General features: G+C 38.7%; 1 protein-coding gene across 10 annotated transcripts in view; it reads right to left on the bottom strand.

Annotated features, from left to right (window-relative positions):
- The window catches only part of bur (GMP synthase burgundy), a 56712-nt gene extending 35792 nt beyond the window's left edge, over positions 1-20920 (bottom strand). For 2 of the 10 annotated variants that reach the window (XM_067116150.1, XM_067116155.1), the window contains exons 1-4: positions 20803-20920; positions 10415-10653; positions 9367-9461; positions 987-1104 (exon numbers count right to left, since the gene is read on the bottom strand). In XM_067116150.1, coding sequence (XP_066972251.1) covers positions 987-1104; positions 9367-9461; positions 10415-10566 — 365 coding nt within the window. In that variant the 5' untranslated portion in view covers positions 10567-10653; positions 20803-20920. Of the gene's footprint in view, positions 1-986; positions 1105-9366; positions 9462-10414; positions 10702-20088; positions 20441-20507; positions 20648-20712 lie in introns of those variants that run through there. The other 8 variants (XM_067116149.1, XM_067116153.1, XM_067116146.1 and 5 more) reach the window with 5 other exon arrangements.
- Positions 20921-22535: the final 1615 nt, after the last annotated feature.

Raw genomic sequence — 22535 nt, 5'->3', positions numbered from 1 at the left:
TTCTCTTCAGAGTCTTCCGATGTGACACTGTCCTTCATGTCTGTTGCATTGTGTGTTTGGTGCACTGGTAGGCCTGGGTTTTACCAGCATCATTGGATAAGGTGTCCAGAAATGAACAGAGCATCACTGGATAAGGTTTCTAGGAATGAACAGACTTCGAGAGAAAAGGACCTTTTCTTCTTGCTGGAAGGAGGAGACATACCACTCAAGAAGTGAAGAGTGGTGATGAGATGGTATGAAAACTTCAGAGTTCAGTCCACAAAGATAGGGATGGGGATGAGGGCGCTGACCCTCAGAGAGTCACTGCAGAGTATCTTTACTTTGGCAGTTGCCTCTTGAAGCTTGTTCTTCATCAAGCACCATAAAATCAATGTGTTGCCTATCAGAGGAACTCTATCATATACAAAACTCCTTCCACACATTCAAGAAAAGCTGCCAGACACCCAGAGACCTGGAAGGACTCTGGTCTAGAATCCTACAGGAACCATGAGTACTCAGAGGAAGATCAGTGCCCTCAATTATACTGCAGTATGGAATAGGAAGATGAAGTGAACAAATGGCTAACCACCCAGTGGCAGAGAGAGACCAGCTGAAAGCAGCAATTATGGCAGAGTGGAAGGCTGAGACCATGACCCAGAACATTGGCAATAAGATAAATTACAAACTATAATATACTGGTTTAAAAATTCAGTGCCAGATGAGAACTCATGAAAATTGAAAATTATAAACACTGCTGTTGATAAAGGTTTTCCTTGGGAACAATGTTAATTCTAGCAATTCCCATGAAAACACGACCTGGTAAGCAGGATAAAACGTGATGTGAGTTTGGTGAGACTGGGATTTCTGCAACCACAAAAATATGGAAAAATATACTTGACTGAGTGTCTGTCACTACTAGACTTTAAGAACATAATTCATGGATAAATATTTCCAAAATCCATGGCTACATCATGACTTCAAACATAATAAACATAGCAATAACTTACTTAAATATATGACAAAAGTTATCTACTTCTATGGTGTACTGGCCATCCTCCCTAGCAGCTTTTCTCAGAACTGTACCACCAAACTCCTTATTTAAAAGATGCATGCCATAGCAAATTCCTGTGGAAAAATATAAATGGATGATTACTACCAAAGCTGTTGTATAGTGAAACTTAAAATTTTCACATTTTCATTAATATAGTGAAATACTAATAACTGAAACTATGACAAAATACATTACAAATATGAATAGCAAAACAACTTCATAAACTTCAACAAAACTGTAATATTTGAACACAATCTCAGTATGACCAATTATCAAAAAAGGATGACCATCAACTACATACAAGCTGGCATTAATTTACAGAATAATTATACCAACATTAAAATTTCAATGGTGAAAGTGAATAAAATGAGCCAATGTGAAGAGAGGGGAGGAGGACCAAGTGGTGGTGGAATGACAGATTTTGAAGAGTTACAATATGACATTTTTATAATAAATAAAATGACACTTTTATAATAAAATAAAGTTTTATATATACTTACCAAGTAATTACATAGCTATTAGTTCATTTACAAAGCAGCTTGAATTCAAAATTTCACAGGTAACACTTCACACGTCTGTGTAGATGACCAGTTCCGCCCACTTGCAGGAATATTAGGAACCAATTTAGCAGGTAACTTTAATCTGTTCATGCCTTATGTCCATCAGCAGGGAGGAGGGTGAGCTCCGATCATGTTCAATCTGTTCATGCCTCATGTCCATCAGCAGGGAGGAGGGTGAGCTCCAATCATGTAATTACTTGGTAAGAATACATAAAATTTCATTTTATTACAAAAATGTCATTTTTATACAAGTAACTTACCTAGTAATTACACAGCTGATTCCCACACTGATAGGAGGTGGGATATATGGACATATTCTACTCCAAAAACATCAAGTATGTAATATATTTGAATATAAAAAAAACTGTTAGCATTGAAAACCAGTGCTTGTCGTTAGCTATCAGCTAAGAGAGCTACTGGGATACAGCCTCTGGTAGGTGTTCATCTTAACTTGTAGTGACATGGGGGTAAAGCCATGGGTCGCCTCCTACTTAGTGGGAACTTTGCAGCGAAGGAAGCACTCCGATGGCTAGAAAGCATGATAGGTGCTTGCCCTTGCCCTGGGTGTAGCACCAAAATAAAAACAACCAGACAACATGGTCACCTACACTGAGATAAAACCACAACCCATCCACTCAGAGTGGTGGGTGCTTCAGGTACAATGTACCCCCTGGCTCCACAAAAGACTCAACACCTTATTACAAGGTGAAGAGACAGTAGGAAAAAAACAATCCTATGTTTCCGTCCGTGATACCATGCCAGTCACTAGAAATGGTCTCAAGGCACTGAGAGATTCAACACTGTTTAACTTCCATTAAAAATAGGGAGAAACGAAGAACGATTACATTTCCAGTAGTTCGAAAAAAGAATGGACGTACGAGGCATAAAATGTATGCAAGTTCAAGAGATAGAAGCTACTATGACATCATTAATTTTACTTAAAAGAAGCCAAACTGCTCTTAAATTCTGAATGTGTCCCAAGTTAGAAGTCCATGAGGGCATTACATTCCAGTCAGTGAATGAAATGGATCTTGCCATATCACCATATGCAGAGGATGGTCCTCTGAAATACTCCAAAAGGATAGAGCCCTCCTATTCTCCCAATGAGCTGGAGAGGACTTGAATGCTCAGAGAATGATCTGGTGTCAGGCTGTATCTGGTGCCAGAAGCACTGGGCACCAGTTAAGCCAAGAGCTCGGGATTAGCGGTTGCTCATGGGAGGTAGCAGGTGCCCGTGGTAGCTAGCAGGCGCTCAGAGCAAGAGCTGGCACCAGGCTGAGCACCAGGCGAGCTAGAAGCTCGTGGCTCTGGGAGCTCTATAGTTGGCGCCAGACAGCAGCTGACGTCAGACTGTAGCTGTCTAGATGATCGGGATCACTTGATAATAAAACAAGATGCAGAGGATGACTATACTTCCAGTAGGGCTATGTGGGATGGAAGTAGAAACACGGAGGATGAATATAATTCCAGTAGGATTAATTTGAATAGAAGTAAAGGACAAATGAGCCTGAAAGCTAAGGAGGATGAGGCTGTTCTGATGTCCTTGACTTTCACTTGAAAGGCAAAATGTTTCCTTAAGCATTCAAAAATAAGCCCTTTCAGGATGTGACCTTAGTCTGATTCTGTTCAAGTAAAAACCTGAAAGCTGTAGCTGGACTGACAGTTCTCTCTTCTTCAGAGCCAATGATGTCCGTTAACTTCCTAAAGGAAAAGGAATGGAACTAGAGCTTGAATAGATCCTCGTTATGGCTAAAAATCCCAGGGTAAATGAAGAAAAAAAGAGCCTCCCTGTGAAAATACCTTCTCTAAATGATGACTTGGATCTCACTAGTGTGTCCCAGTCGAAGTCAGAGGTCACTCTTAAGGGTGTCTTCCAATGTAAGGTTGCTGAGAAGAGGAACGCAGGGGATCAAACAGGGGACTCATCAGGCATTCAGAATACACCCAGGCTCCAGAAGACCAGATTTCTTCCTCGCTTGGACGTGTCAAAGACCAGATAAGGTTGTCAAAAACTAGGCCACTGTGTTTAAGCACTTAGTTAAGCATAGATCAATACCCTTTTGTGATGGAGTACAAAAGATGTAGATCTCATCAGATACAGAAGGGGTTATCTGAAAATGGGCCACAGCCGCATCCAAGAAGAGAGGCAGAGACTGTAACCCCAGCTTCAAAAAAGGTCCACTTAGTATGGTAAACAGGACTAGAAGAATGACATCTGCAACCATACTAGTTTAAGTAATAAGTCTAGCAGAAAAACATTGTACTGGTGCTTTCTGAAGCTTCGATGGTTCCTTGAGGTGGCAAATAAGATCACAGATGGTCTGGCCCATGGACTCCACAGTTCCCGCCAGACCAGGGGACATATGGAAGTACCTGCTCTCAGTTCATCCACAAGAACTTTAGACAACTTGAATGAAGTCGAATCTAGTCTGTTAACAGCAGAGGTTCTCTTGCTTGGAGAGAAAACGACCCTTTCTTCTCTATGTATATGCTAGGAATGAAATCTCGTCTAAAGAGGACTACCACAGTCCAGGTGTAAACTAAGGTCAAGAAGCACTGAAGCTCCCAAGAGAAATGCTTACAGCTCTCTAACATATGTGAGAGGGATCCATCATCCGGGGAGCATGACCAAAAAGTTTCTGGTTCACCCGTGGGTTCCTCAACCAAGATCCGAGGTGTCAAGTAGAAGACTAGGTCTGGGCTTAGAGGAAAAAGGGAGTTCCCTACTTCATCTATGTAAAGACAACCACTATTGCAGGTCCAACTCATATGAAGTTTGTCTAACTTGACAGTAGACTCATCCACTAATGTTCCAAGTAAGAAAAAGGGGGCAACAAATTAGTGGACTGTCTGAAAGTAGCAGTGATCTCTAGGCAGACAGAAAGCACAAAAATTCCGAGAGTTGCGACTGACCTCCAAAAAGCTGACTCTTGCAATGGAGGCTGTGTTTTGAGGAAGGGGTAATGTAGTTCTGTGGGGAAAAAACAAACAAAAAAAAGGGAGGGGGCTGATTGCAACTGTGTGGCTCTCACAGCAGTAAAGGAGCACCAGAGGTGTCTCTTCTTGAGATTCCAGGAAAAAAAAAGTGTGGAAAGCTCTAAAAACCATCTCAGCTGGCCTTGTCCATACAGGACAGGACTAAGAGACAATCCGAGGCGATGTCTCTCAGTAAACACTTCTTAGCCTGTGCTCCTGCTGCCAGTCAAGAAAAAATTTTTTACTTCAAAAATCTTGACAAGATCTCCAACAAGGAGATCTAGTTCTGCTGAAGCAGCAGAGGGAGAAAAGTCCAAAGACACTTGTCTTGCTCCATTTTCAACAAAAGTCAAACTCCCAACTCCCTGAGAGACTTCTTGGAGGACGAAGGAAAAACCAGAGGTGGGAGATTTCTTCAACAAGCTCATAATTTCGGGACACAAAAGTCCTTGTCTGCAAAGGACAGGACTCTGAGACACTAATTGTCACTAAAAAGGGAGCAACATCAGCTCATCTTTAACTCTAGGCAAAGGTGGAACAGACTGAAGAGCCAAAACACTTGTGAGCCTGCTGTATGGCACTCAGATGCTTGATTCTGATACTGAAGAGTTGGCACCTGGTGATCAGAGACTGGCGCTGGCTACTGCAAAAGCTGGAGTCAGCCATTCAATCGGAGACTGGCCCTCAATTTAAGAACAACAGTGCATTCTTAGCAAAGATGGGCATCGAGTAATAAAGAGGAACTGGAACCAGACACTAGACAGCTGGTACCGGGTGCATGACAGTGGACAATGGAAGCTCTGAAGGTTGGTTGCCAGATACTAAAGAGAGTGCCGAGCACCCAGGACTTGGCGCCAGACACTAGTAGGATGGTGCCAGGTGCTCTGGAAGACATCAATTTGACGAGAGATGATAACATTTTACATCTATCAAGACGCCTTTCCAGTGACTGTCTGCCGATACCTGGGAATGTACTACAGGTTCAACTGAGGGGTGACTATCCGTGGGCAAACCCCACCGACCTCCCTTGGACTTCCAGCATGCCTCCTCCAAGGTTTAGGGGTCTAACAGGGACCTTTGTCTAAGAGAGTCAGTGGGAGAGCAACCACCTCCTCCACTACACATCCATCAGGACACCTTTTCAGTGGCTGTCTGTTGATATCTGGGAATGTGCAACAGGTTCAACAGAGGGGGCACCTACCCAGGGGACTTCCCACCAGCCTCCATTGGACTTTCAGTATGGCTCCTCCCAGGTTTAGGGGAGTATGACAGTGACTTAGGTCTGGGAGTACCGGCAGGGCCGGATGGTCACCTCATCCACTGCACAACTCTCACTTTGCAAGGTTAATTTTCTGTTACCCCAGATACAAGACTGGCGATGGCATGGGAAGGAAGCTAGGGAGCCAATTGCGGAAGCAAGCGGAAAAAACATATAGGGCTAGTAGAAGGCCAGAGAAAGGGTCTGTCATCTTTGTGCATGCCTGGCTGTCTGCTACAGTTGCCGCTGGTGGGTGCACTTGGGCGTTCGGGAGCTTATGGATGCTTTGGCTGCACAGAATACGAGTTGGCGCCAGATGGTAGGAACCACCCATAGGCATTCAGGCGCTTTTGGGCGCCTTGGCTGCTCAGAGCACGAGTTGGGGCCAGATGGTAGATGGCACCAGTGGGCTCCAATTAGCACTTGTAGCATGAGCTGGCATCAGGAGAAGTGGGCACCAGTGGGTGCTTCTGGGTGCTGGAAATGTAGAACGTTCACAATCTGCGCATCAACCTAGATGCGTGTCACCCTTGCACAGGAGGCATGAAAAGCTTCTAAGAAAACGTTCCAACTTACTAAACGTACTGCCGAAGTGAGTACTCTACACAATATACTGATGAAGCAAATTCTAGGGACCATTCTCAGCCGATGATAAAGCATTGTTTTGACTTGTTACTTGTTGACACTTATCTAGGTTCTGCACTAGTTCCAAAGTGCTCACTGGGCCTCCATTATCAAATTAAAAGTTCATTCAATAGATGTACTGCCCTGAGCATGCATCATCACACTTCATGTTCCACATTCACTATTTGATACTGTATTCTATATCACAGCATTGATAAATAAAAAAGTTTAAACTTCCTTTTGAAAGACTTCAAATCCTCAAACTGCCTCAGCTCAAGAGGAAGATTGCTATATAATCTAGGAGCTGCGTATGACCACCTTACTACTTTCTGCTCTTACACTTTCAATTCTCTGCAAAGGAAAATGTGAGGGTTAAGGTAATATTATTTAGCATCAACTAGCAAGTATACTAGGTTCAGTAAACAAATATAAAATGCAAATCTTTGGCCTAAAGGAATGACAAAACGTTCAAGAATTACTTTCAAGGCAATAATATAACGACAGCTTGCAACAGTCTACGCCCTGTAAAGCCCATTGACGTAAAATTGGACTAAAGGAATGGCGTAAGATGCAAGAATTACTTTAAGTGCAAAACTACATTGGCTGCTCACAAGTACCTTAGGCAAAAAAAAGTTTTGCCTGGATTAGCCTGAAAGAATAACAAAACATTCAAAATTTACTGTTAAAGCAATTATATCAGCAGCCTGCGAGCACCTATGCCCCGAAAACACCATTTGAAAATTAATTTTAAGGCAAAATTATACCAAAGGCATCTAAGTTTTCTGAGTAAGATGCAAGAATTACTTTTTAGAGCAAAACTACATTGGCAGCATCCAAGTAGCCAAGCCAAAAATAATTTTGCCTGGATTAGCCTAAAAGAATGACAAAATGTTTATGAATTACTTTTAAAGCAATTATATCAATTTTAAGACAAAATTATATAGAAGGCTTGCAAATAAACTAGACCTGGTAAACAAAACATGCAAAAGTTTCAGCTTAAAGGAATGATGTAACACATACAAGGATTACTTTTAGGGCAGAGTTATTATTGGCGGCTTGCAAGCCTTGATGTAAACAAAAGACTTTTAGACAAAATTCTGTTGATGAATCATCTTAATAATAACAAAACAAGGAAAAAACTCATCCTGAGATTTCATGAAGGTTACTAATATGTGTTCAAGTGGTTGTGTACACCACTGAAATCCAGATATTATATCTGGAAAATAATGAATACAGCTGCCTCCATACTCGTTGTTCACCTGAGCACGGCAGGAACTTGAAGTTATCTGCTAAAGTTGTTTCTATTATTCCCGCTAGCGGGCGGAACTGGTCTCCTACAGACGTGTGAAGTGCTATCTGCGAAATTTTGAATTCAAGCTGCCGCATAAGTGAACTAATAGTTATGTAATTACTTGGTAAGTTACTTATATGAAAACTTCTTTTACACTGGGAGGGCACTGGACTGTAAAGCAGGTATTGAGAGATGGTGATGGTGAAGGAAAAGAAAAGAAAAAAGAAAAGAAAAGAAAAAAAAAAAAAAAAAAAAAAGAGAGGATTGTCCGACCATTGGTAAATCAGTGTATCCCATTCATAAACTATAAACAAGTATGATGCATGTAAAAGGTCTACACCATTCTAAGCAGCAGAGACATTGACACTTACAATGTGACATTTTGAACAGATGTATAAAATGGAGTCCAGAAGCTAAACTGAAACATCCAGGCTTAAGATGGTCCAGTCATGTGATGACAAGGGAAGAGTAAGAATATTTATCATAGTAGCATAGTAGTTAAGCTCGATAAACAACCAAGGGCATCTGACATGGGAATCTGAGCAGGTGTAAAAAAATAAGTAAGAATTTAAGGTGAAAAAAAAATAATAATCTCAGTAGGTGTCACAAAATGAGAATTTGTGGTGTAAAAAATTAATCAGGAGAAATCACTTCTTACCTAACCCCTAAAACGGAAAACATTATAAAATGACAATTGATGGTGATAACCAGTTATCAACTATTAGTCCTGTCTTGGTCTTCACCATTCCAACTTTGGGACAAATACTATGCTACCAGTAGGGGATACTTCTTAACGTGTTTGCATGGTACACTGTAAGAAGTTCCAAAGTTTCTTTGCAGTGCCCTTTGTCACTCATGTGCACTACTTTGTTTTACTTTTTGTCCATTCCCTTTGGCCTTTTCCACTGAGCTATCCAACTTTCTTCAACTTTAATTTTTCATTTCAGTTTCTTCAATTTTCACCTGCCATTTGCAAATAAATCCTTCGAGCCATCCCGAAGACTCTTAAAACATAAAAATGGTGTCTGTATGTCCTGTCTATTGCTCTAGTATATTCCGCTCTCATTTTTTTTAATGCTGATTTCCCCTCTATAGATTTAGATTTAAAATCTGTTCTCTCCATTCTCTTTAATTTTGAAGATGTCCTTTTCACATCTGCATTCTTTTAACTTTATACCCATTTTTATATGGGGTAAGATGTCCTTCTTTGAAGGACTTTGATTTGGCGGTGGGGTAGGCATCTCGACCGGCTGCCCTGCCTGACATCTGACCCGGTAACTACATGTGAAACCAGACCTCCTAATTGTATGCATGCTGCCCTTTCCTTATTTATCACTTTTTTCATTAATTGCTCCTCTCCCCTTATAAAACCATGCACAATACATTTTGATTATCACTTTTTTCATTAATTGCTCCTCTCCCCTTATAAAACCATGCACAATCCATTTTGATTGTTTTCCAGCTTCTGCACATCTCCCCATATACTTCTCAACCCATTCCAGCTGTGAATATAAAGACTGTTGTTATACTTTTACAAATCTATTCCCTTTTCCATGTAAGAATGCCTGTCTCTACTGCAAACAATGAACAAGTTATAAACATGCCTCATACAAAGGACATAACTTACCTAAAACAGGGACATTTATCTTGAAAATATCCGAATCATAACGAGGTGCATCTTCTGCATAAACTGAACTTGGTCCACCAGAAATTATAATTGCTCTGCAAATAAAATCAATCACCTTTATAACATTTTGAAAATATATGACAAATATGCATAACTTATTTTATATGCTGTGATCAAAGAACATACAATTATGCAGATTAAAATGAAGAAATTTAACAATCGAATGGACTCTAGATTTACTGGCTTCTTTGCAAGACATTTCTATATGTCTGCATGCACCTTCAGGTCTTCAATTAGTAAAATTTCTCCGACAAATTTTGTTGGGAAATGAAAATAATTGGGAACGCAATCAACAACGGTATACTGTATAGTTGATCAGATTACAACTTTATTGCCTGTAAGGAAATGGACATAGGCTAATACCCAAGCACTGGGACCTATGAGGTCCCACCCCAGCTTCCCCTTCAGCACTGAAAGGGAAACAGAGTAGAGGTTTTAAAAGGTGTAGCAGGAGGAAGACCTCGCAGTTGCAATATGAAACAATTGTTAGGAGAGGGTGGAATGTTTGGAAAAGCAAGAATTTGAAGGGAGGTACAATAAAAGGAATGAAAGAGGTTGCAGCTAGGAGCAGGCAGAAGGGAAGTTGCAAAGAACCGTAAGTAATGCCTACAGCGCACCAAGTATGGTAAACTGACGGCATTACCTACCATACAGAGATATATTGCCTGTAAGACTCCTATTCATACTAATCTCTGTACCAAGACTACTGTATCCATACCATAAAAAAATACTGGTAATGTAAAAATGGGTCCAGAGGCCAGTGGAAAAAGAATCTTGCTTAACCTGGATTACAAGTCTAAAAGTCGAGTGTATTACCCAAACATACGCAAAAATGGCATGTAGTTTTCACATTAATTAACCCTCTCACCTCTCTTTGACATCTTTTGATGGACACTATGGATCACAAAACTAACATATAAACTACACCAACTGTAAGTCATTTCAAGTAAAAATAACACATGCAAAAACAAGACAATCCAATACCCACCTATAACCCTTCTCCTTGAGTGTGTATGCTGGTGTATCAAGTGGTAATATGTCACTTTCCACATTTAGTTCTCGTACTCTTCTATCAATGACTTTGCCATATTGAGCCCCAGCATCCAGAATGGCAACACGCTCCCCTACAGATCCATTCATGGCGGTGGTCTCGTCGTTGCTGTAGTGGCTGCTGTTGCTACTGCTGCTCCCACTTCCCTGCCGGCACCCACACCACGCCACCTGGCACTGATAGGCAAGTTTCTTTAGCCTTCTTCAAATAAAAGCACAATCACCCTAATAACAGAATCCAAGAGGAGTTAAATTATTCAATACACCCAACCACAAAAACTTATAAAATATTAAACAAAAAACCTTAATGCAGCTGATGTAATAAGAGAAAGAAGAGACCAAGTCCATTAAACTTCTACCCCTTGTGCCCATCACTGTGAATTATCAAGACACATAATCCGATCTTCACCTTAACGTCCCTTGACAATAAGCGGGTATCTAATTTCAACTAGACAAAACCAGTCCAACAACACAAGTTGTCAATTTTTCTCTCATGACCACAACCAGCTATCATCAAAGTACATATATATGTACACCTCACATATAAGTTTACCACACAAAGTAATATTCTACAAACAAAATTAATTCTTTTATGCAAACCACTACTTAGTCACTCTCTGATCCATGAAAAAAAAAAAAATTTAAAAACCATCATAGTAACTACTCTAAAGTATAGTAATGAATGCAAAAACATGTTTCCATTGTTCAATTTCTGAAAGAGCTTTATAAGAAACATCTGACATCAGACATCAAATGAGACGCTAAATATGTTCTTGAATAAAAAAAAAAAATATATGACTTTGAACAAGAGCACTCAGTACAAATACACACTAATTCTATCAGATCATTGAACATAGAACAAATGAACTACAATGCAAAGGAAATAAATATTATAACAAGGATCCATATACTATATCAATGGAATGTAGCAAGCTCAGAGGCAATTAAAATGATCAAAATTCATATCTTTTCTAAAAAGAATGTTTCTAAAGAAATAAATACAAAAATAAAACCTGTTTGTGTGTGTGTGTATGTATATCATGAAATCCCTAGGGAATATATGTGAAATGACCGATTCGCTTAGGAACATGGCAAAACAGTGGTTCATCTACACTAATTTGCTGTGTTTAGTTCTAGCCCCTGGGGTTCAAATGTTTTGCCTTGTTTAGTAATAGCCTCTGGGGGATCAAATGTCCCAAAGTGCATTTGATCCCCCAAGGGGCTAGTACTAAACACAGCAAAACCACATCAGACCGCCCAGGGGATAGTACTAAACACAGCAAAAGTGTAGATGAATCACTGTTTTGTAGTGTTTAGTACTAGCCCTAGGGGATCAAATTTCCTTAGCAAATTGGTCATATATATGTGTGTGTGTGTGTGTGTGCTACTGTGAATATGTGAAACCAGGGATTTCACGAAACCCGTAGGGAATATGTGAAATGACCAACTTGCTAAGGAACATTTGATCCCCGAGGGCTAGTGCCAAACACGACAAAACAGTGATTCATCTACACTTTCTACGTGTTTAGTACTAGCTCCTGGGGGGTCTGATGTGTTTTGCTGTGTTTAGTACTAGCCCCTGGGGGATCAAATGCACTTAGGGACATTTGATCCCCAGAGGCTATTACTTTGAAACAAGGAAAAACATTTAGATGAACCACTGTTTCAGGGCTAGAACTAAACACAGCAATATATCAGTGTTTTTCATGAACCACTGTTTTTTTCATTGCCATGTTCCATGAATAAATGCACTTTTGTGATAAAACTATTAAAATACTCAGGTATAAGTTTTACATTTTTCTTGGTTTACTATAAAATATTCCTATTCACGGGTTCATGTGTGTGTGTGTGTGTGTGTGTGTGTGTGTGTGTGTGTGTGTGTGTGTGTGTGTTGTGTTTTGTATTTATTGTGTGTTGTGTGTGTGTAGTGTGCATATATACAGGGGATATATAAAGATAAAATCCAATATATATATATATATATATATATATATTTATATATTCATATATATTTTCGTATTCATTATATATATATATATATATATATATATATATATATATACACACAGATATATATATATATATATACACACACACACACACACACACTACTACCTCAAACTTATGCGAGGTTAGGTTCCAGACCCCTCACAAGGCGAGGATTCGTTTAAGTTTGGTAGTCCCTAAAATTGCTAATAAATGCTGATTTCTAGAGTTTAACACTAAATATGACCCTAATCATGCTCCTAAAGTATTAAGCTAACTTTTAAATGAAATTAAATTTACTGTAATCTCATTTAAAAGTAGCTTAATAAACTCCCCTAAGGAAATAAATGGTTGAAGTAAAAACAGACAGAGTACAGTATCATAACAGTGTACAGTGTATTTGTGGGGATCGTCCCACACTCCCCCTAGCAAATCCATGAATGCTTAAAACCCCTCTAAAACACTTAGAACTGCCCATTTTGATAGCTTAAAAACAGAAAAACCAGTAAAAATGCCTATACTAAATATTTTAATAGTTTTATCACAAAAAGTGCATTTATTCATTAGATGCCATTTGCTTTTCTCACTGAAAATACACAGAGTAAAAGAGAAAACCCGTATTTTCTTTGTGTCACAACGCGAATAAGGTTCAACTTACTGAGACAGTCCCCTAATTCATGAGATGCCATTTGCTTTTTCACTCACAGAGTAAGACATTTTCTTTGTGTCACTAGGTAAACTTCAAACAGTCATAAAAACGTACATTTGTAAAATGTAAAACATGCAAATGTTTGTAGATGGTACAGGTAAAACTCAATCAATTTAAAATTATGCACTGTACCAGTAAAGATGTAAAGAGAAATAATAAGTTGTAAAAATATTTGTGAGTGCTATCTATGAGAGAGAGAAATACACATACACTGACTATAATACTAATTTTCCATAAAAATTTACACTTAAAAGTCTGCAGGGTATCACAGCTTTGAAAAGTGCAGTAACTTTGCAAATGGGATTACATCTTGTAAAAGTACACCAACTGTAGGTAATGTAATACAGACTGCACCAGACTGCACCAGTACTTTTCTCTGAGGTTAACAAAGTACTTTTCACAGAACAACACTACTAATACAACTCTTAGTTATGTCTCTGATATGGTTTGGTATGTTAACGAATTCATTTTATCAAACCAGCATGACTGAACAACCTCATCTTGACGTTATGTGAGGTCCTAGTGACAAAGACTTTGTGGATGACCATAATACACTAACAGTACTGCCTTTGTTTCATATTTATGTACAAAAATATTGTTACATATTTTCCATACCAATTTTACACTTAAAAGCATGAAAACTTATACAGTAAATGTACTTCAAAAATTAAACAAACACTTCCTGCAGGGATATCATCTTTGAAAACTACTAACTTTGTGAATGGGTATCACATCTTGTAAAAGTACACACTGTACATGCTGTAATTACCTTTTTTCACTCAGATTTTACACATAAAAGCATGAAAATTGATAAATTACATAAAATTAAACATAAACACTTCTGCAGGGCTTTTCGAGGATTTTGTAAATGTCACACGCCTGTGAAAAAATCGCATATGCCAATTAGTTGGGCTCTAATTTAAATTCAAGTCTGTGAATTCGTGCAACTCAAAGCGCCATAAGATCGAGGTATCACATACAAGCAGGCCCCGGTTATCTGCAGGCTTAGTTTTACGGGGCTTGTCTAGATATGAATATCGGCAATTTTCAGCACCAATATATATATGCCGATTTCCACTTATCAGCGCCAATAATCGAGTACTGGCGTTGACACATACCTAACAGAGGTGCCAATACCCGGTTATCAGCGCCAATAAGCACCCACCAATAACTGGGAACTGCCTGTATATATAAAATAAAAAATCATAAGATTCAGTACTGAATCTAATGCCCTGTGCATTATAATATTTAGTATGTTTTATAATTCTTGCTTCTCTAACCTAAATGTCCCAGCATTTGGGTGGAGGCTTGCATGATGCAAGGAAGAACAGAGCGATGGCAGTGAGGTGGGTTTCCACTCCAGAATTCACCACTCTGTCACAGCCAATCCAGGGCATGATGACAGTCACTTGACCTTAACTAACCATATTTTTTTTTCTCTCCTTTCTTGCTCTTTTAATTGATATCCCCTCAATGATCATCAAAGGAAACTAACCAGAAATTGAACGCATGCTGGGGTATAGTGGTGTTGGATGGCATAACTTCAACCCATTGACTTGGAGTAACTCCCAATGTCTAGCACAGGTAAGTTTCCATGACTAAAACTGACCTCATAGCTGGGTTTAATCTCAATGGTCTTGTGACTCCCAAGGCACCAAATGTAAGTAAACAGAATATATGAAGTTCTCTTAGAGTAGTTAACACCTGTTGAGACATTTATATTCAGTAGGTTCAGTTTGAGGTGGGAGATTGGCTAAGATGAAATCCTTTATAAGGGCCAATTCACACTGCAGTACATGGTTAGTCTTCATTCAAATTATCTTAGTTCCAGTGACATATAGGCTATATGTTTACACTAATCATTCAAGAGCCAATCATTCTCTTTATATGTCTTATGATAATCCTCCCTTCTTTCTAACTTAAGATCTCTTGAATAATCTCTTTTTCTTCTTCCCTCAGACTCATATCTTTATCAAGCGCAATAGCATTTCTTTTAACATTGGGGACTTAGAATAGAACTGATTCTATTCTAACCTCTAACCATGGGTAGCAGAAGTTCCACTAAGTGTGTTTACATGGGTCGTTGTTAGCTGCCATCCATGGACTTAGATCTGCCCTAGATGTGGTTAGCTGAAAGCTGATACAAGGATCTTAAGTATTCTATAGATATAAATATGTCACAAATTTCAAAAGGATTGATCCAGCAGAAGTTCAAGCCTTCTTGTATTTATATTAAACCTTTGATACTTGTCTATTTCAGCATATGGTCATCTGACAAACTTTCCAAAGGAATCAGGCATTATATACAATCCTTCCTTTTTGGCTTCCAGATTTGAGTGGAATATGTTCATAATTAATTCATGGTCTACTGGCCAGTTAAGCTTCAAAGCCTTGTGGTACGGTACCTAAAAACAACCCATACATTCTCAAGCCAAATCACTTTGGCTTCACCATGTTTTTCCTATGTTTCTTGATGAGTTTCTAATTATTTTAGCATTAATTTTTATCAGAAATACATTGTTAACTCCTATCCAATATCTACCAATTTTCATGAGCAACCTTGTAAGTAGTGGCCTCAGCACCTCCGAGGTAATGTTATGTAATGGGAGGGTAAGGATGATGACATAATACAAAGACAATAAAATTACTATAAAGGTCTTTTCAACACAGAAAATGAGAGGGGATTTTGGGGGAGGTGGGGACAGTGGATGGGCCAGAGATGGACTCATAATTATACAGGAATCAAACTAGAGAGGGTAAGGATGATGACATAATACAAAAACAATAAAATTACTATAAAGGTCTTTTAAACACAAAAAATGAGAGGGGATTTTGGGGGAGGTGGGGACAGTGCATGGGCCAGAGATGGACTCATAATTATACAGGAATCAAACTAACAGAACATTTGTTGAAGGTACTTGAGAAAATACTAGATGAAAGATTATGAGCAAACATGAAGACCGGTGAACAGCTGCCATCCTTATACTAGTAAGACAGATAAAGGAAAAAAGCTTGGAAGGTAGGCAGAAGCTCTATTGGGTTGCATTTATAAACCTACAGAAGGCATTTGATAGAATACCTAGGGAGACAGGGTTTTGTTTAAGAAAGAGAGACATGCCAGAAAAATTGGTTAGGCTGATGCATAGAAAAAATAAAAAAAAAAAAAATTGGAAAAGGGGGGAGGGGGGGCAGCAGTACTAACAGCCTCTTGCAAAACAAAAATGTTTGAAGTTAGGAGTTGGTTTACATCCAGGATTGGCATTTAGCCCACTTCTGTTTGCAGTGGCTATGAATGTACTGAGTGAAGGGACTGAAAATCTATGACAGCTGTTATATGCAAAAGATCTAGAGATTACAGTTGAGAACAGAGATTGCAAAGAAGGGTAAGAGAGTGGCAGGAATAACTTGAATTGGGTGGTATGAAGGCAGATGTGGGTAAAACCGAGGTTATAGCGTCCAGCAAACAGGGAGGAAATAGGTTATTTGTACAAGACAGAGGTGGCCTAGATTTAAAACAGGTAGAGAATTTTCAAAACTTAGGATCTACTTCAAGTCAGGAGTGAGGGTGTGAAGCTGATGTTCGAGTAAGATAAAAGCGGTTTCGGGAAAATGAAGGGAGGTGGCAGGGGTAGTGCGTGACAAAAGAATGCCAAATAAACTGAAACTAGTGATGACATATGGTTCAGATACATGGGCACTATGAAGGACGGATGAACAGAATCTGGAGAGAATAGAACTGAGGACGCTGAAGTGGATTTTAAAGATCTCACTGCATGAGAAGCCAGAAAATGTCGAAATTATAAACAAGGGGTAGAAGCTCCAGAGGGGGCCAGCAGATTAGGATGAGTGATAAAGTGGAGGAGATCTGGGGAATGGTTTAGTGGAGGAAGATGCTTTCAATAAGAATGGTTGAAGAAGCATCAAGGCAACGAAATTCTTAGACTGCAGTGGGGATGAAGAAGGTAAAACTTGTCTAGGTTGGAGGAGGCACCCTCAGTTGTGTTAGATTTAGATGTCCCCATGTAATCACCATTCGTACATTTCATTTGTCCCCACTAAAAACTCCCAATTTCACACTAACATCATACAAAATTGTTAGGTATGGTATACGGTGAAGGAGGTGATGAGTTATCAATGCATTTCATGTAGAAATGAATGTCAAAATTATTCAAAATTCAAAAACTATCATAAAACACCCATTTCCCATCTTAATCTAAATATTCATTGGACTGGGTTGGATTACAGCATACAGTACTATATGTATAGGTTTAAGAGCCAAGAACTGTACTGTACTGAGGTAGCTAAGCCATTCAGCATTAAAATGTAAACTTGGGCAACTTTCATCAATTCAACAATTTTTCTTACTACAGTATGTATTATTTGCCTTCCGACTTATATTTGGTGGAACCCTGTTGTTTCATGCTTTTCAAACAGGTATTCCTAAAACTTCCTTATGAACCCCAAGAAGTGGAATAAGGAATGGAATGTGGATTTTAGGCTTACAGCCAAGCACTGTTCTGGGTACCTCTCAGCCTCTAGAGACTAGTCCGGTCACCATCCAGGTTTATTTTTGGAGGCCATGCTGCCAAATATGATTTGGTCTACAACAAAACTCTGTTCCAAAACAGGCTGAAAGGGCCTAGGATATAAACCGAAATGGTCACGAATGTGGTTTATTCTCAGTCACGTAGGCTAAATGTTAAAAAAAAAAAAAAGTTGTTTTTAAAACCTGAGCCTACCTTTTAAGCAACAAATAAAAGAATTTGATCGTTTTTGCCCCACACTCATTTTGTAAGTGCAGTCTGTTGGCCATCTTTGCTATGATCTACAATTTACTAACAGCTACTTGTGTAATCTCAGTACTGTAGGATATATTTATTTGTTATGCTAAATATTCACTATCCTTGCCTTTGAATATCAGCAGTAAAGACAAGACAGCAACATTTGGACTCTGGCTGAAATGGATCACTCAACCAAGGTTTTGCACATCACTGTGCCATTAATAGTTCCAAATGTTTAAGCAATCAAAAATAGACCATAATCATTACCATTTACATTTACTTTGAGGACATTCATAGTAGTTTAGAAAATTTTGATTTTCTCGCCTGACACAAAAACTCACAATGTTATCACTTTAGCAAAAACAAAAAAGGCAATACAGTATACAGTAATATAAAAATCCTAGATAACAGTCTCTAGGGCTTAATTTGGTAAATTTTTACTTTTAACCATAATTGTATTCAGAAGCTGAAAATATGATTTTCCTATTTTAAGTGTTCAAAATGTTTGAGATTTGTTTCAGTAGCAATTACTTGGCTAGTCTTTGAGATACTAGACCCCCACTATCTTCTGCAATTTTGGGACACCACAGCAGGAAACCATGGTTTTTGAATGTGGTAAACACAAAAAACTAAGTGAAATACAAAGGTGCACTCTAATTTAACATAAGGCACCCGGTCTTTCCTGGTAAGGGGACCTTTTTCTCCCTGGACTTCCAACTTAACCTAACCTAGGGCATTGTAAATATTGTAACAATAAACAACAGGATTGTATCCTAAAGGACCTATGACTACGAACTGGTGATAGTTTTTTTTGGCAACACCCGAGATCCAAAATCCCACTTAACTGATAAAACTTTGAACAAAAGAACCCATCACGTTTCACTATCTTCATGTGCCCACATTCCTGATGAAAATAACAAAAAAAAAAAAAAAAAATTGATAATGCAGTAACCAGCCTTACCTACAAAACTAGGTAGTTAATATTATTCATTAGTAAAAATCTCAGTTACAGTAAATTTTGCAGGAGATTTTTTTGCCTAGTAGGCTTTCAAATTGAGCATGGGCTATTTAGGCGTTAACACAGAAATAAAACTCCTGTCTAAAAAACAGGTATTAAAGTAAATAAATACAGCAGCCACGCCTAACACAGAAATTTGAAAAAGAACATTTGAATAGGCTACAGAGCACCCAGACTGAAAAGATATAAAAACTTAAAAGATATATAGAAAATTAACCAAAAGTTACTCAAGGATAAACATGTCCTTCATAAAAAAAAAAAGGGATCAGCTGTATGGTCCTCCCCAGCTGCAGCCTAAATGAGGGCATCCAAAAACTATTAGATTATACCTCTTACAATTGCGTGAAATACTGTAATCTAATCATGGGTAGTTTGTTTATCCTCGGGATGCGCCTATAGCTCATAAACAATGACTCCTAAGGAAAAGTGCCTCATGATATTTATTATTGAAATTTGTTTACACAACAATATAGAAAAGGGTGCATAAAATATAGTGCAAGTGAGATAATTTGAGATATTTACCGAGATAATGAGAAATTTACCATCGTTTGTTTATATCTTTATTTCCATCCCGAAGGAGCTGATACTAAACACGGCGTACTGCAAAGATTCCGCCATGTTTAGTACAAGCCCCTCAGGGATGAACATAAAAACTTGAACAAAAGATGGTAAATTTATCATTATCTCATTACACTTCTCAGATTATCTCACCTATAATGTATCATATCCATCCTTTTGTAAATTGAGCAAAAAAATTTCATTAATAAACAATTAAAGCTATTATCTGATAGTGCAGTTATTAAGTTGTAATCTCCAGTCTCCAGGCCTATAACATGACTGGTTCGAACCTAGTGCTCGAACCTATCACAAATTTACTGTTACCGAGATAGCCCATTTAGGCTACCATCTTTTGTTTCTTTTACCATTTAATTCCAATGGAGCTGGTTCTGAACACGGCACTCATGAGAAGGATGCTGGTATCATAGTAAAACTTTACCCAAAAATGACATATAACAATGACAAACAACAGAGGTCATACCCACTAGCCTAGGGTAGGGTAGGTTCAGAAGTGCTTCATACTAGGCTAGGAGTGAGAAACTGAAAGATGAAAGGACTACCTTGTAGATGCTTTTGAATGGGCAATGGGCGTGAAATGGTATCTACGGCAACTTAACCAAGGGCGTGCGGAAGAATTTAGGCCTATGCTGCAGAAGGTCTAAGGCTTAAGCTCAGCGAAGATTAGGCCACTCCGCAACCCGCTATGTTATCTGGTCTACCTCGCACAAACTTATGTGCCGCTTATACGGGACACCAGGCAGAATAGTAATTTACACCGCAATGTTTTCTCAACCTCGGCACGTATTACCACCTGCAACTGAGTATTTCACGTCCATTAAAGCGATCATCTCCCGCCAACGAAACTCGTGCGGAACGATGTACCCATTGTATCAATGGAACCTAAGCAATAACGGTATGAATGCGTTATGTTTAGTGACCATCTTTCTGGCGGAGCTTATAGCAAATCCCCGACCCTTACCAAAAATAGTGGGATTTTGTTGTATCAAAGAGACACCGGAGTTTCACATAAATATCAGCAGGGTACAGGTGGTCTTGTCCCATTCCTCAGCCGATGCCACAACAAATCCTACGAGAGACCAGTCTGTTTTATGCAAATATATGCTCTATTTCCCCTGATATTTCCCATACTTCTCGAATTTTCTACATTTCAAAATCACACTTACATATGAGTAACCCTGTCTGGTTGTGATATTCACAACGAATAACACTAACGAGGCGTGACACTGCAAAAATAATATGGAAAACAGACGTACCTACAGAAAGGATCTTTGTCAAAAACAAAAGATTGTACAGAAGCGCCTCGCTGATGTAATATGTCACTCCAAGAAGTTCCACAGACAGCTGACTTTTCTGCGAATATGTCAGTTTTTAAGGGGAATTTCCCGAGCTTCAATAACAAAGATATTGCGAAACATCTAAAATTTAGAACTGCAATGAATTTTAAACACAGGGCGACGTTTTCGTTTTTATTAAGGATTCCGGTCTTTACTGGAGTTTTCATGAATGTCGCAACATTTATCCGAGTGGCAAATGACATTTTAATGGTTACTCTTATTTCGATGTTCACAGTGTCTGTTTCGTCCGTGTTGTGTAAAAATTGTACATAAATATTTGGGGGCTAAATAAAATTCTAAGCCAACAGAGCAACGTGACATTTGAGTTGGGATTTCGTTCCTTCTTAGCGCTTCTGTCTATGTATTCCGTTTATTTTTGGAGACTCTCCTACACTCGCTTGGGCCACCAGGCGGGCCCCTTTTTATTTACCGAACATAGCTTAGAGCTCCCTTTTATCGCTTTTGGATACATATGTCCTAGGTTTCTTCTTGGATACACTATCTCCAAGCGTTCACACTTCTTGAGTGTATGTGCATTTCCTCTAATTAAATAAGCGTTGATGGTTCTTAAGGAAGCGATTCCGTATATCACTGAAGAGGAATTTATAGTAGTTTAACTTGTGAGACTATAATTTTGTACAAACATTTTCAAAATATCCATACTGGAAGGTTTGGGTGGTTATTCCTTACTCTCACTGTGTATACGGTAGTTTCTTCAGATCTTCCGTAGCAAAGTGTTTGTCAATTAACACTCTTAGTTTTAAGTGTCTTTGATATGTATGCCTCTGTTTTACTTATTCTGACTGCTTGGATACCAAGCTTTTCGGGGTCTCTGTTTACTTCATTAACATGCAATGCAGTGGTTTCGTTCACTTGCCATTTTCTGTCCACCGAACCATTTGAGTCTTTCGGTGTATTCTCTATTTTGAGCGTGTCTTCAGTAGTCTTTACATGTAGGCCGAATAGCCTACATGCAAAAAAGAGGACATTTTATTAACCCTTTTCCTTAGTCAGCGGTGTGCAAGCGGTGCCACTTGGCGTGTACAGATGTTTGAAAGAGATACCCCTGACTCTGGGTACCATGGGAAGATGATCGATTTGTTGAATCTAAACACTCGTGTCTTGGAAACAAACACAAGAAAAGCCGAAGTGAATATGGACATGAAGCTGAGTCGGGGAATAAAGTAAAGGGTATGTCTGTGATATCATGAACAACCAGCAGTGACAAATGAACATAGTATTTATCTCGAAAATTACTAGAATTTCTTCCAAATGTGATTTTTGTAACCTTTGGTACCACACGTAGCCTACTATGATTAAACTGCGAATATGTCACACATAAAAATACAAGATGTAAACACCCACTGAAATATTCAGTGAATTTGAAAAAGCTAAGGCTGAAAATGGTATGAAGACAGATTAGATATCTATGATTGGAGAGATTAAAGAAAAAACTCACAATACGCCGAGTAAACATGTGTTTTTAAATGAGATGAGATTGGAATTACAACAAACTAAATTTTCTTGTAATATTGATATGGCATACTTGCCATTATTTGCGTATTTTAGAGCGAAATACTGTTTATTCTTCAAAAAGCCCATGCTTGACAGAAAAGTTTGAACTTTGGATCATAGAAATTTTTTTATTTACT

This window comes from Macrobrachium rosenbergii, chromosome 14 (genome assembly GCF_040412425.1).
Source record: "Macrobrachium rosenbergii isolate ZJJX-2024 chromosome 14, ASM4041242v1, whole genome shotgun sequence".
NCBI lineage: Eukaryota > Metazoa > Arthropoda > Malacostraca > Decapoda > Palaemonidae > Macrobrachium > Macrobrachium rosenbergii.
The sequence above is the reverse complement of the archived record's forward strand: the minus strand, read 5'-3'. Positions and strand labels throughout refer to the sequence as shown.